The sequence below is a fragment of the Ailuropoda melanoleuca genome, chromosome 16, assembly GCF_002007445.2.
Source record: "Ailuropoda melanoleuca isolate Jingjing chromosome 16, ASM200744v2, whole genome shotgun sequence".
NCBI classification, from domain to species: Eukaryota; Metazoa; Chordata; class Mammalia; order Carnivora; family Ursidae; genus Ailuropoda; species Ailuropoda melanoleuca.
This window is the reverse complement of record NC_048233.1, coordinates 40,653,885-40,668,896: the sequence shown is the minus strand read 5'-3', so window position 1 is coordinate 40,668,896 and position 15,012 is coordinate 40,653,885. Positions and strand designations below refer to the sequence as shown.

Sequence of the window (15,012 nt, the reverse complement as noted above, 5' to 3'; positions counted from 1 at the left end):
TCCTAGCTATTCTTACATGTTTACTTTTCCAAATGAATTTCAAAAACATGTTTTCTAGCTCCATAGATAAATTTGATAGTGTTATTGGGACTGAATTAAATTTATAAACTAATTTAGGGAGTCCTCCCATCTTTATCATGCTGAATTATCCTATCAAAGAACAAGGGATGCTTTTCCATTTATCATGTCTACTTTTTATCTTCCAGGGTATTCTAAGGTTTCCTTCATAAAGGCTTTACACATTTCTTATGTTTTTCCTAAATAGGTCTTATCTTTTCTATTGCTTCTGTAAATGAGGTTTGCTCTACCATTATGTCTTTTAACTGGTTATTGGTCGCATATATGAAGGCTACTGATTTCTGTACTAATTTTGTATCTTGCTACCTTATTGAATTATTTCATTAGATTAATTTTGCCATTGACTCTCTTGGTTTTCTAAATAAACATTATATCAAGTGCAAATACAGTTTTACTTTTTCTTTTCTAATTCTTATACCTCTAGTTGATTTCTCCTGTCTACTTGCATTAATACCTCTAATACAATTTAAATGTTAGCAACAGAGATTAAAAAAAATTCGTGCAAATAAATTTTTAAAAGGATAAACAGCTCAACCTTAATAAAATAGGCTTAGGCACTGAACCATTTTTTTCATCTTTCCCCAAGAGTTAAGGGAAAATGTTATTTTACAGTTTTAAAGCAGCTGCTCCTATTTTTGGCTTGTTTTTATGAAGTGGTTAAGACATGATGTGTAAGTGCCATAGACGGGCTTAAGTACATCAGTGGGGCAGAACAGACACTGAGTGCCCTTACCTGTTAGGATGGATGGATGAACAGATAGGACCTATAGACAGGTAGGCAGATAACGGACAGACTGAAAGCCAGACCCATGGGTAAGTTGAGTCAGTAAATAGAGAAGTACAGTTCAAGAGTTACCTGCAAGCCATCAAGTAGTCATGCCATTTTTACCAATTTCCAAGGTACCAACCACTTTAACATTTTTAATTATGGCAGAGGCAGCAACTATTAAACTCTGGAACATGAGGATATCACATTAATTTTGGCACCATGCCGTGTGCTAGGGGGGACGGACAGCGAAATTTTAATTTAATTTAAATAAAATTTAATCTGCATTTCACATTCCCCTATACAGAATATGTATCTTTATTATTTATTTATTTATTTATTTATTTATTTATTTATTTTTAAAGATTTTATTTATTTACTTGACAGAGAGAGACAGCCAGCGAGAGAGGGAACACAAGCAGGGGGAGTGGGAGAGGAAGAAGCAGGCTCCCAGCAGAGGAGCCCGATGTGGGGCTCGATCCCAGAACGCCAGGATCACGCCCTGAGCCGAAGGCAGACGCTTAACGACTGAGCCACCCAGGAGCCCCCAGAATACGTATCTTTAGCCTGGAATATCTATATAGCAAACGAAGACTCATCCTTCAACACCTCCAAGAAGCCTGCCCTCGACAGCGCCCAGCTTCCAGGCTCCTTCCCCTGTCACCCCCTCATCTATGCTGCCTCTACCTTGTATAAAGGATTCCTGTGTTTAAGAACAGACTCTTGTATGTCTGCCTGTGTTTCTCCAGCGTCTAAATTGTGCTCAGCTCCTAGGAGGTCTACAATAAATTCTTGCGGAGTTGAAATAAACTCAATTTACTTTCCTTGGCACAAGGAAGCATGTTAATATAGAAGTAAAATGGTCCTGGTGTATCCGGGGCAACTATCTTAGCAAATGCCACCATGTCAGAGATCAGATTTGGACAGAGAAATAAAGTTCTCAATTAGGGTGACAGAGGGAGTTACTGTTCCATTTAGCTCCCTGTATGAAGTCAGAAGAATCCATACTTAAGAGTAAAAATCATTAAGAACAATAACTGACTTAAGGCTTTAAATCATTTATCGAGGGCTATCATTTTTAAAACTATCTTTTACAAACTTACAGTTATAAAATAATTAAGTCATGGGGATGGAACGTACATCGTAGTGGCTACCGTTAATAATATTGTATTGTACATTTGAAAGTTGCTAAGAGAATAAGTCTTTTTTTAAAAGATTTTATTTATTTAGGGAGAGAGCAGGGGAAGAGGCAGAGGGAGAGAGAGAGAACCTCAAGCAGACTCCCCACTGACAACAGAGCCCAACATCGGGCTCAATCCCACACCCCCGAGATCACAACCTGAGTCGAAATCAAGAACTGGACGCTTAACCAACTGAGCCATCCAGGTGCCCCTAAGAGAACAAATCTTGAGTCCACACCCCAAGAAAAAAAATTTTTTGTAACTATGTATGGTGTTGGATGCTAACTAGACTTATTGTGGTGCTCATTTTACAATACTGAATCATTGTGTTATATACCTGACCTAATGTAATATGCCAATTATACCTCAATAAAAGAAAGGAAAAAAACTATATGCTATTTTTTTGTTTATTTTATGTATTTTGTATTTTACTGCAATTAAAAAAACTGGAAAAAGGTATTGGAAAAGATATAAGCACATAAAATGCTGAAGTGAAAATTTTCCCTAGATCCAGCACCTCTAAGAACTAATCCCACCTCAATAGTTTGCTACATATTCTTCCAGGTTTCTGCATCTGTGTACAAATAATATGTATAATTATTGTTATTATAAGTATTTATAAAAATCAGATCATGTGCTACACACTGTCTTGCATTTATTAAAAATATATTTTGTATATCTTGGGGCACCTGAGTGGCGCAGCTGATTAAGCGACCAACTCTGTTTCAGCTCAGGTCATGATCTTGGTGTTTTGAGATTGAGCCCCACGTCAGGCTCTATGCTTAGCATGGAGTTTGCTTAGAGTTTCTCTCTCCCTCTGTCCCTCTCCTCTGCTCTCTCTCTAAAATGAATAAATAAATCTTAAAAAAAAAACGCTATATAAGTATGGATACACACACACAGTACATTCTCTCCATATCTGCACAAAAAATCTACCTCATTGTTCTTCTATGAGCCTTCATAGAATATGAAAATCAACTTTCATATAATTCCATTGTGTGGACCTGTTATAACTTATTTAACTATTGTATTATTATGAATAATATTACAACAATAATATTTGCATATATATCTTTGTGCACATATGTAGGTATTTGTGTAAAATAAATTCTTAGAAGTGGAATTTCAGGGTAAAAATGTATGAATATTTAGACTTTTAAAAATTTGCCAAAATATTGTGCTGTTACCTTTAAGACCACAATACCAACTTACTTATGGCTCTGAAATAATGTTTTACACTGCATTTATATTTATTATACTATTTTAGTGTCCCTGAGGTTTACTTAGTTGACTCAAGATTACCATACTTTATTGAATCTATGATGCTATCCTATATAAAACATACCTTGATTTCAGACATGTTAAAATGTGAAAAGTGTCCTTCTTATATTAGATGAATTATGGTTCTTAGCTACTGTGGAAAACAAATGATTAACTGCTTATACTGAGAAAAAGCACTTCTTCAACAACAGCAAATCAAATGCTCACAGTTATTAATTAAAAATACTACATATCCAGAAGTATTTTTGCATGAGATACGAAACCTGTAATAGTAAACTTGCTAAAACCAGGGAATTATTCACAATGATCAAGCTTTACAAGGCCCATAACATTTGGATAATTAACAATTACCCAGCATGTTCTTCTCTACCACAAGGATTCTAACATCAGACCACAGAACAAATCAAACCACCCATCTATTTTCTAACATGATAAGCCCTGGCCCATACGTCAATGTCAAAAGGAGAGGTTCACAGTTACTATATTAGCAAAGCTTCTTATTGATAATAACAGGCAGCTCTCCTAACTGGATTTGATTCATTCGCCAGCATACAATTCACCCTGATCTTTGATAAAGAAGTGACCTCCGAATTTCAGTCCCCAGACACGGCTGACTTGGGGAACCTCTGCCAGAAGCATGTGAAAGCTGGGTATCATTTCCCAGCGCTACTGTTTGTGCTGAAAAGGTGATATGGATACTTTAAAGTCCTTTTTTGTTTTTGTTGTTTTGTTTTAGGTAGCAAATGCCTCAAAACTTTAACTTTAAAGGAGTTATTAGAATGACTTACCATAAGATCACTTTCCATCTCAGACACCAACTGTGTATTTTCTACACTTGTGCCCATAACATATGTATAGAAAGGAGTATCATGCCTTGATATGCAGGAAAAAAAGGTACTAATACATGTATTTGAAATGTCAGAACTTCCTGGCTAAGTGCAAAGAATAGAATCAGGTCAGATCTAACTCTGAATACATATAAGCTCTTTACACCATGTCTGAAACATAAACTACTAAGTCTACTAAGATTTGATTATGACTAGTTGAAATGTCACAGGTATTAATAAGCCTCCACCAAATAAGAAAGGATTTTCCAGTTACACTCACTAACATCATTAAACCCCTTCTGTGTACCCACCAGTTTATTCTGAATGCTTGTGATTTTTACCAAACACACCCTATGTTCTCATGCCACTGTCAACACATGACACGTAAATGTAACCCTTCCTAAGGATGGAGTGCCAAAGAGGTGAAGTTCAACTTCCAACAATTTCTACCATTTATTTGCTCTACTTCTGCTGCGACTGTTGATTTCTTCTTATTCATAGAAGCCACAATTTGTTGAGTTTTCCTTTGCAATTTGGCCAAGTGATTCCTAATATACTGAAAAATGTGATTTTCACCCAAAATCCAGGCTTGCACGGCTTTTTCATTTTCTCCCTCATGACAGTATTGCAGTACTCTCACAGCTTTCAATATCTTCAGGGCTTTTAAATCACCTTTTTCTTCCCTACTTTACCTCCTCTCTAGCCTGCTTGCTACTACCGCAAAAGAAAAGGTCCCTGTGACACAAATATCAAAACCCTACTCTTAAACCCTCAAAACCCCTGCACCTACTAAGAGACTCCACAGTCTGCTAACCAGTATTTGATTCATAGGCTACATTTTCCAATATTTGGGGTAAATCTGAAAGAACTGATATAAAAGAACAGGGGCCAGAGAAGATGGTTAGGTTTTAGTTGATGAAGGTCAAAATTTTACACTAAAGGTCACTATAGCCTTTTTCTGTGTGTGATCAGCCTACACACAGGACGTAGAGAATCACCTTTTTGGTTTCTTACTCATTCTTTCCTTACATGCTATAAAAACACACAAAAAGGGGGAGTGGTGGTGGGAGGATCCACAAAACTCCCAGAAGGCCAGGGATGAGAGTTTAGAGGCCCAAACCCTTCCAGACTGGTCAGAACCCATTGCTGCTGAACCTGGGCCCCAGCCTTAAAAGGCAACAGTGGGTGCCTGGAAAAACGGGCCCGGGTCTTGGCAACAAAGAGGAGTTCCTGAGAGGTTTTTCTACATCCAGCTGTACCTCCCTCTAATCCATTTCTTAACTAATAACTACTTTTATTCTTTCTTTTCCCAAAATATCTATTTAGCCCTTACATGTGTTTGGCCCTGTGCCAGGCACGGGAACACAGGAACGGCAGACAATGCAGTCAGCAGCTGGAGCAAACCACCAGAACAAACACCAATCTACGTAACTGCTCTGCTGAAATTCTTCAACGGTATTCAAGATTCCTCAAGATCCCGTCCCTGGTAATCTTTCTAGACTCATCTCTCACCTATTTCTAGGTCCTCGCATTCTAAGTTCCAGTCATACTGAACCCCTTTCAGGTCTACTACCGGATGCTATCTCCCTAACACTGTCTGTCTGCTACGACACCACTCAGATGTCTTACTCTCTGAGAAAGCCTCCCCTGACTGCTCAAGACTAGGTTAGGTATAAGGGAAAATTCTGGTGTGGTGTGGGATTTCTATGTTTTTGATGGAACACTTCTTGTTCCTTCCTTTCAGTGTATAAAAATATGTACCTAGGGGTGCCTGGGTGGCGCAGTCATTAAGCGTCTGCCTTCGGCTCAGGGCGTGATCCCAGGGTTCTGGGATCGAGCCCCACATCAGGCTCCTCCGCTAAGAGCCTGCTTCTTCCTTTCCCACTCCCCCTGCTTGTGTTCCCTCTCTCGCTGGCTGTCCCTCTCTGTCAAATAAAAAAAAAAAATGTATCTAATAAAATCAGCTCACAAAAGGTCTGACACAACTCTGCAACCATGTCCTTTTCCTCGTTTTCTCTAAAGCAGTTTCTGAAAGGACGTGATATACACTCTGTTTTCCAAGTCAAGAAAAGATTAAAGCTTGGCTGGTACAGGAGTCAAAAGTATGAAGACAGTAAAAGAGCACTGCAATTAGTTTGATGGCTGAATTCTGCTACTTTGTAAGACAGTGAATGGGCTGCAGAGATTGCCTTAGTGGACAACAGATGGGCACGGGATGGGCTAGCTATGCCACAGGTCCTCCTGAGGGTCCAGGATTTGTTTCTCTGGTTATCAGTCGTGGCCACGATATGGCAGGGCACGTTCCCACTGCCAGCCACAGCGTGTTGCCTTTTCCCTTCTTATGGGTACCTTTTGGGTCACAAGACATAAAAGTTTAAGAGTCTCCTAATTTGCAATTTCATTGTGAGTTTCTGTTCCAGCTCCATGAGTAAGAAGACTTGATCTACAGGTCTGGCAAACACAGAAGGGTCTGCCTCTTTCAACAGTCCACTAAGCTCTCCCAGTACCACCCTACATGACCCTAGCCCCCCACCTTCTTATTTATTTACTCATGTTGCCGTTGTACCTGTCTGGCTCCCCTTCTGCCCTTGAGTGCAGAAACGTCGTATTTGCTGCTGTAGCCCCAGCAAATACTGAGCGTCTGCCACACCTGGCACATAACAGGTAATAAATGACTGATGAATGAACTAATATAGACCTGCTGGTCCTTCAACGGAAAAAACCCAAACATTAAAAGCTTTTAGGATATAGAGTTCATGCTGTAGTCACTAAAAACTCTTCTGCTGGTAACTTTCAGTTCCTTCTCACCTGATCGGTATCGTTCATCCCTGGCTCCCCCAGATCGAGTTCGGTGGTACTTAGAAGGAGCGGAAGTTTGAGATGCACATGGAGCAGGTGTCTGGTTTCTATGTTCTTTCTGCACTGCTGATTCAGTTTCTAAAAAAAGGAAGTTTGGAATATGGTTATCTGACAACAATAACAGCTAAAGTTTTCTGAGCACCTTATGGCATTCCCACAACACTCTGAGGTAGGTACTATGACCTCATCTATTATAAATGATTAGAGAGTGTCAATATACATACATAAAAATGATAAAGACATCCAGGCTAAAAAATATAATCTTACAGTCATAATTGTCAACAAGTGATGGGAGAGAAATAGGAAGAAGGTAAATGTGAAGTGAAAAGGCCATTCTAGCAATACTAAGAATTGATGGGATGAGGGGACAGGTGTGTGTACATGACCCCCTAATCCTGCATAATGGTACAAGAAAATTTGGGGAGCTTTAGCCTCACCACCATAAGTTACTCCAAGTAAACATGTCAGTGTTTATTATGCAAACATAGCTTCAAGTCAAGTCTACTTGCCCCTCTTTCAACTGGAGTCACTACTGAACTTGTCCCTTTCCAGTACCTGGCCTGTTCCCATCCTCTGCCCTCTCAACATTTACTGTCTTATCAGGGATATGGAGAAAGGGGAAATATGCAGGTAAAATAATCAGAAGAAAAATACTTTAAGTTCTGGTATTACACCGCCTTTTTTTCCTCAAATGGTGTGAGCTCCTAAGTCATATTTTTTATTTTTTATTAAAAGATTTTATTTATTTATTTATTTGACAGAGAGAGAGAGACAGCCAGCGAGAGAGGGAGCACAAGCAGGGGGAGTGGGAGAGGAAGAAGCAGGCTCCCAGCAGAGGAGCCTGATGTGGGGCTCGAACCCAGAACGCCGGGATCACGCCCTGAGAAGAAGGCAGATGCTTAACCACTGCGCCACCTAGGCGCCCCTAAGTCATATTTTTTAAAAGCTACAGTAAGACCTTTTAAGATAAGATATACCTTTTTAATAAATTTAAAGTGTACAATACAGTACTGTAAACTCCAAGCGTGATGTATACCAGATCTCTAGAACTCATTCACCTCACGTAACTAAAACTTTTTTAAATTTAATTAGCCAACAATATAGTACATCTTTAGTTTCAGGTGTAGAGTTCAATAATTCATCAGTTGTGTATAACACCCAGTGCTCATCCCATCATGCACCCTCCTTAATGCCCATCACCCAGTTACTCCATCCTCCCACCCACCTCCCCTCCAGCAACCCTCAGTTTGTTTCCTAAAGTTAAGAGTCTCTCATGGTTTGTCTCCCTCTCTGATGACTTCCCTATAACTAAAACTTGTTACCCACTGGGTAGCAATTTCCCATTTCCCCCTCCCCCCAGTACCCCCTCTCCCCTCAGCAACCACCATTCTACTCTCTTTCTGAGTATGACTATTTTAGATTCCTCATTAAAAGTGGAACCATACAGCATTTGTCCTTCTGTGACCAGCTTATTTCACTCAGCATCATATCCTCCAGATTCATCCATGTTGTCACATACTGCAGGATTTTTTTTTTTTACGGAATATTTTAAATTTCTTAAATAGCATTTACTTGTGCTCAGAAAGGCATCTCACACACAGGAAATTAAGTGCCCACTACAGTAAGATGTCACTTATCCAGCGAATGCCCTGCTCCAGATTACAGGTGAGAATCAGCTTATAAAGTCAAGAAATAAAAAAGCAGACTGAAAGCACAGTGGTCGGGGAGTGTAAGTAATAGTCCCATATACCTTGTGAAGGCTGAGGGCATCACAGTATGACAGGAACTGAGACTCATCATGACAATGTCACATGATCTTTTAAAAATGGCTAGCACGCTAGAGAGACCATCTAAAACAGCTCCTGGTGAAAGTCCCAGCTGAGCCCAGCCCTCTACCTGCCCCTGTCAAGGCACCAGACATATCAGTGAAACTATCCTGGACCTTCTAGGCCCGACCATGAACCAGGTGAAAAGCACTTAGTGACCCTTGGTGGCACTGTGTGGAACACAAAAATCACCCAACCGAGCCCTGCCCAAATTTCCGACCCACAAAATCATAAGACAGAATTTAAAAGGTTTTTATTTTTTAATAGTTAGATTAAACAGACAGAATTTAAAAGGTTTTTATTTTTTAATAGTTAGATTATTTTTCATATACTGTTTTTAAGAAAGCAAGAAGAGGGGCGCCTGGGTGGCACAGCGGTTAAGCGTCTGCCTTCGGCTCAGGGCGTGATCCTGGCGTTATGGGATCGAGCCCCACATCAGGCTCTTCCGCTATGAGCCTGCTTCCTCCTCTCCCACTCCCCCTACTTGTGTTCCCTCTCTCGCTGGCTGTCTCTATCCCTGTTGAATAAATAAATAAAATCTTTAAAAAAAAAAAAAAAAGAAAGCAAGAAGAAAATATTTTAGGATGCTCTCCACTAAAGTGCTTTTATGGATCTAGAAATGTTTGTTTGTGATGGTTCCTGGCAGCTGCAATTTTTAATGTAACTGAGCAGAACATATTTTTTTTAAAGATCTTATTTATTTATTTGACAGAGAGAGTGAGAGAGCACAAGCAGAGGGAGCAGCAGAAGAAGAGGGAGAAGCAGGCTTCCCTCCGAGCAGGGAGCCCGATGGGGGCTCGATTCCAGGACCCTGGGATCATGACGTGAGCTGAAGGCAGACGCTTAGATACTTAACCATCTGAGCCACCCAGGCACCCCTGAGAAGAACATATTTTGACACTGATATTTTGAAATGTAATGTCTGGGATTGTCAATTGAAGGGTTTTTAAAAAAAGTTTTATTTTAGAAAGAGTGTGCACATACAAGCGGGAGGGGCAGAAGGAGAGGGAGAGAGAATCTCAAGCAAACTCCACGCAGAGCATGGAGCCTGACACAGGCTCAATCCTAAGACCCTGAGATCATGACCTGAGCCAAAACCAAGAGTTGAGTGCTCGGGGTGTCCAGTGGCTCAGTCGGTTAGGCAGAAAGCAATCAGAATTAATAATATAGTTTAGGAACATCTAAATGCTTCAGGATTTACAGTCAGTGGCTAGATAACATTTGAGGAAAGATGCAAAAGAATGAGTATTTCCACTCAGGATTATCTAAGCGTTATCAGAGATAAACCACAAGGAAACATAACACAAATACAGACATCTGATGAGAGCTGAGAGTCAGATGACACTTAGCAAGAGATCTACTGAGCTGGTACGGGGGGGGCGGGGGGTGCGGAAGGCGGCCTCACAACACACTATTCACCAAGCAACATTACTACGATGTTCTGCTGTGTTTATCTCAGTTTTCTCAGGAGTGGAGTCATTCAAGCAGACCAGGTCCCTTTTGGGTCTAAAACCATGACAATCATTTTGTTGTAGCTTGTCAGAAATGAAACTAGAAGGTCGATGTGCAGTTTTAATAAGTGGCTGACAAGTTTGTTCAGTGAGCCTTCCTCAGGTGCCCACGAAGCACAATGCCACAGAAACATGGATTTCTGACAAAATAACCTTGGCTCAAATGTGCAATACACCTCCTTCAAGTTCAAAAGAAGCTATCAAAAAAAAAAAAAAGAGTAAAATGAATTCATAGGAATTGAATCACTTTAAGTATAACAGGGGAGTTTAATAATGAAACTGTAGATAATCCTTTTTTAAAGCAATCTCTACATCCAACATGCGCTTGAACTCATGACCCTAAGATCAAGAGTCACATGACTGTACCAGCCAAGCACCCCGTAGATAATCCTTCTGAATGTAAATAATCAGTCTCCAATGTACATGTATTTTATAAATTTTTATTCCAATGAACTGGAGTTTACCTTTTAAAATATAATACTTATAAATATATTTTATATGTGAATTGAAAAAACTGGAAGCAAATACAGTAAAATGTTAGTAGCAATTATCTCTAGGGGATGAGATTTTGAATGTTTTATATATTTTTCCATAGGCTTTACTGGGATGCTATAATTTAGAAATATTATCTTTTTCAAAATATAAAAATAATATATGTTCATTACAGAACATCAAGGAAACAGTTAAGAGTAAAGAAGAAAATAAAAATGATATTGGATCTTCTTAATTCAAAGGTCATACCACATAGACTAGATTATGACCAAAATAAGTTGAAATAATATTCAGTTTTCAGCTTCTTTAGATAAATTATGACTCTACAAGCAGGATTTTCCAATCTTCTAAAATCACTTGCCTCCTTTTCCAAAAGTAACAGAAAAATCAATACAAATTTGGAGGTGAGAGGGAGGTAACTATGTCCTGGTTGGATTAAAAGAACTGTGGAAGTCTCTTCCTACCTTAGCTTACTTGCCAGAGCAACAATTTGTCATGGAAGGGGGCAGGAAACAATGTACCTCAAGTCTCCTCAAAGAGAAGAGGGAGGATCAGAGGACACAGGAGCACAGCAAGGCACTACTGAACAGCACATCCAACGTCAGCGAGGCGGACAAGATGCTGCTTAGAGACGAATCATTCCCTGACCAGGGTTTCACACTCCAACAGATCTCAGGAATTACCTGGGGTCTGAAAATAGAGACTTCGATACTTTGAACAAGATGTGTATAGCTGGACTATCATAGTGAGAAACTAAAAGCAAAGACAGAATTCACTACATGTATCAACATAATAAGGTATTACACACCACGAAAAAATGGCAAATATGTTGACTTGGCAGCCGTGTGAAATAGTCTAAATGAAATAATGTCAAGTGATAAAAGAACACAAAATATCATGTCCTTAAGGTAATTACAACCGTAAATGTTAAAAACTACTTATATGAGGGGTGCCTGGGTGGCTCAGTCAGTTAAGCGTCTGCCTTTGGCTCAGGTCATGATCCCAGAGTCCTGGGATCGAGCCCCGCATCAGGCTCCCTGCTCAGCGGGGACCCTGCTTTTAACCTCTCCCTCTGCCTGCCACTCTACCTGCTTGTGCTATCTCTCTCTCTCTGTCAAATAAATAAATAAAATCTTAAAAAAAAAAAAACTACTTATATACAACTTATAAGGACCAAATAGGACATAAAACCCCTTAAGTAATGATGAGGTACTCCATAGTTCTTTACCATTTCATTCTTTTGTTTACTACAGAAAGAGTTATGTATAAATCAAAGTAATTTAAAAACAGTACATACAGATGCATGCTGGAACAAGAGCTGTGGACCTTACAAATCAAGTCTTCTTCAAAGCTTCTAAATTCAAGTGTGAACACACTTGATATTCAAAGAAAAAGATGACTCGCTGATAATTTCACAATGTCAGTTGGAGGGTTCCAGATATTTTGGTCAGTTGTACAGAATATCCACTAGGGGTCGCCATTATGTTTAAGTAATGATGAAGCTACCAGATTTAATAAGTTGAGGAAAAACCACAAATTTTAATTTCTTCTACAACACAAGGCCTTCCTTCTCAATGATCAACATGTACATGATTTATTGTTCTTTGGCAAAGACAGTCTTCCATAATGCCACTGTTTGAACACAGTAACAGTGATGACTCGAAAAAGAAGCTGATATTTACTAATATAAAACTATGCAAAATTTCTATTCACGAAGATGGAAGAAAACCAACCTCAGCTTCTTATTTTTCAATTCTGCCTATGATTACCAGATATTCTCACCTGTAAGAGTAACAGAGTAAAGCAGGATGGGCTCTGAGAACCAAGTAATGTAATAATTCAACTTTTTAGAGTAAACAGAGCAGACATGCTCACTGGTCTTGGTGCTGGTATACAGAAAAGAAATTAAATAAGTGACCACCACTTCATGTATATCTTTTACATCATGTATGGGCTGAGAAGGAAAACAACCAGGCTCTCCTAGCCCACAGAATGGGAAATTTAGTTTGTATTAGAATTTCAAGGAAGATCTGTTAAGAGGAGACACTGATATAAGCTTTAGTAAGGCAGAGAGAAGGAAAAGCCACTTGCTACAAAAGCATGGTATTTGTACAAGTCCAAAGAGGGAGAAAAACCTTGACAAGATAAGAAAGACTGATGGGGACAGTGAAAGAGATGGAGCGATACACAACAAGGCTGGAAGAAAAGCCAGGTTGGGTCACTTACGCTAAGCCAAAGGAAAGGTCTTTGAAGGGATTTAAACAGGAAATGACAGAATAACAATGATAATAAAATTTCTATGGCTCTTTAAACTTTCATGACACCATTTCATTTTATCTTCACAATAACTGTCTGACAGACACCATTAAGGAAGCAGGACACCCATCACGGATTAAATTTCTTTTTCTATACTGAGAGAATGTCAGTAATCACCTTGAATCATTATAAATAGAGCCTCCACTCCCACCTCGTGCAAGAAGGGTGGATGAGGGTACAGTGAATCACTTGGGGAATCTTCCCTTTGGAGCTAAAGTACCCTCCCCCACCCCTACCCCCAGTTGCTGAGAGCCTGCCTTAGAAGGATAGGTGATTAACCTCACTGGCTGGGGAAAGGGAGGAAAGAATCAGAGTGTTTGCATTTGGAGTCTGGAAAGGGGGCCACCTGCCTGATTCCTAGGGATGGATTCTGGGAGAAAGGGGAATGAGAGGTTCTGGGTCTGTGAAGTGGCAGGTGTCTTAACAGATCCTGACCCAGAGCTTCCCGGGGCACCTGGTATCAGGAAAATGGCTGAGCATGCAGCTGAAAGAGTACAATACCAAGAGCTCTGCCATGAGAATTCAAGAGGGCTACCTTGGCTGAGCTGTGCAGAGACTGAGCTCCTCGTCCAGGAAGCACGCTTAGCAGCTGGTTGGTACCACTGGTCACCAGGTGAGGACCAGTATTCAGAAGCACCCCATGAGGCACTGAAAAGCAGCAGCAGACTATGGGGTGCTTCCCTTTTGGGTGTGTAAGCTGCACTGACCACCTCTCATTCTGCTCTAGCTATGTCCCAAGGGGTTCTTGAACAATTCAGAGAAGCCCTCCGAGGAAGATAGTGGACTTCCCTCTGATAAGGAACGTGGGAATAGATATGACTGCAATGTGTGTGCACTCCAGACTATAATACTATCATCCCAACCTAGCAAATGAAAGCACAGAACTGGGACTGGAATACAAAATTCCATGTTCTTTCCATTAGGATAGGATCCTCATTCGGGAAGGAACTTTTAAATCAAAATGGAATAAAATAAAATACATGCCACCTCCACCCCTCCACACACACAAAGAGACATGCTGCCTACTTGTTATTTATATAGTTGGAAATGTTCTGGAGCATTCCAAAATGCCATACCTGATTTCAATGGCTGGTTTCATTTTTTTTTTAAAGATTTTATTTATTTATTTATTTATTTATTTATTTGACAGAAAGAGAGACAGCCAGTGAAAGAGGGAACACAAGTAGGGGGAGTGGGAGAGGAAGAAGCAGGCTCCCAGTAGAGGAGCCTGATGTAGGGCTCAATCCCAGAACGCTGGGATCACGCCCTGAGCCAAAGGCAGATGCCCAACGACTGAGCCACCCAGGTGCCTCAAATAGCTGGTTTTAAGTTCATGTTCCTTTGAATTTCCACAGCTCATCGTTGAGAAGTCTCTTACAATGCTTAGGTTTACTGTCTCTTTTATAATCCTCATTTGTATACCTCATTTGTATAAATAACTTGAGGTCAGAGTCTTGTATCTCCTACAGTAACCAGCTCTGGGTCTCACAGTGTAGGTACCCACAATTTTGGCTAAAAGAAATAATTAAGATCTTGTCTGTCTCCTCAGCTCCACCAGTGATAGTGAGTGATTGGTAAAAACAAAGACAAAAATGGAGAGATACCAATTTAAAGGGCATGGTCAAATGTTAATCTGAAAAGCCTGCTTATTTGTGTATCTCTAAGCTATGCAAGTTTTATGCAAAAAAAAAAGTCCCTTTCACGATTTTCATACTTATGCACAGTCACTAAGAAAAACAGGGTGGTAAACTGATGGTTACCAGACAGGAGGTGGGTGGGGGGATGGGTGAAATAGGTGATGGGGATTAAGGAGTGCACTTGGCGTGATGAGCACTGAGTGATNAAAAAAAAAACAAAAAAAAAAAAAAAAAAAAA

The 15,012-nt window shown here is 39.9% G+C and overlaps 1 protein-coding gene across 5 annotated transcripts in view; it reads right to left on the bottom strand.

The window, feature by feature from the left end:
* Positions 1–15,012, bottom strand: part of DIP2B (disco interacting protein 2 homolog B) — a 227,426-nt gene that overhangs the window by 94,970 nt on the left and 117,444 nt on the right. For all 5 annotated transcript variants that reach the window (XM_034645524.1, XM_034645522.1, XM_034645523.1 and 2 more), the window contains exon 3: positions 6,942–7,070. In XM_034645524.1, coding sequence (XP_034501415.1) covers positions 6,942–7,070 — 129 coding nt within the window. The remainder of the gene's footprint in view (positions 1–6,941; positions 7,071–15,012) is intronic.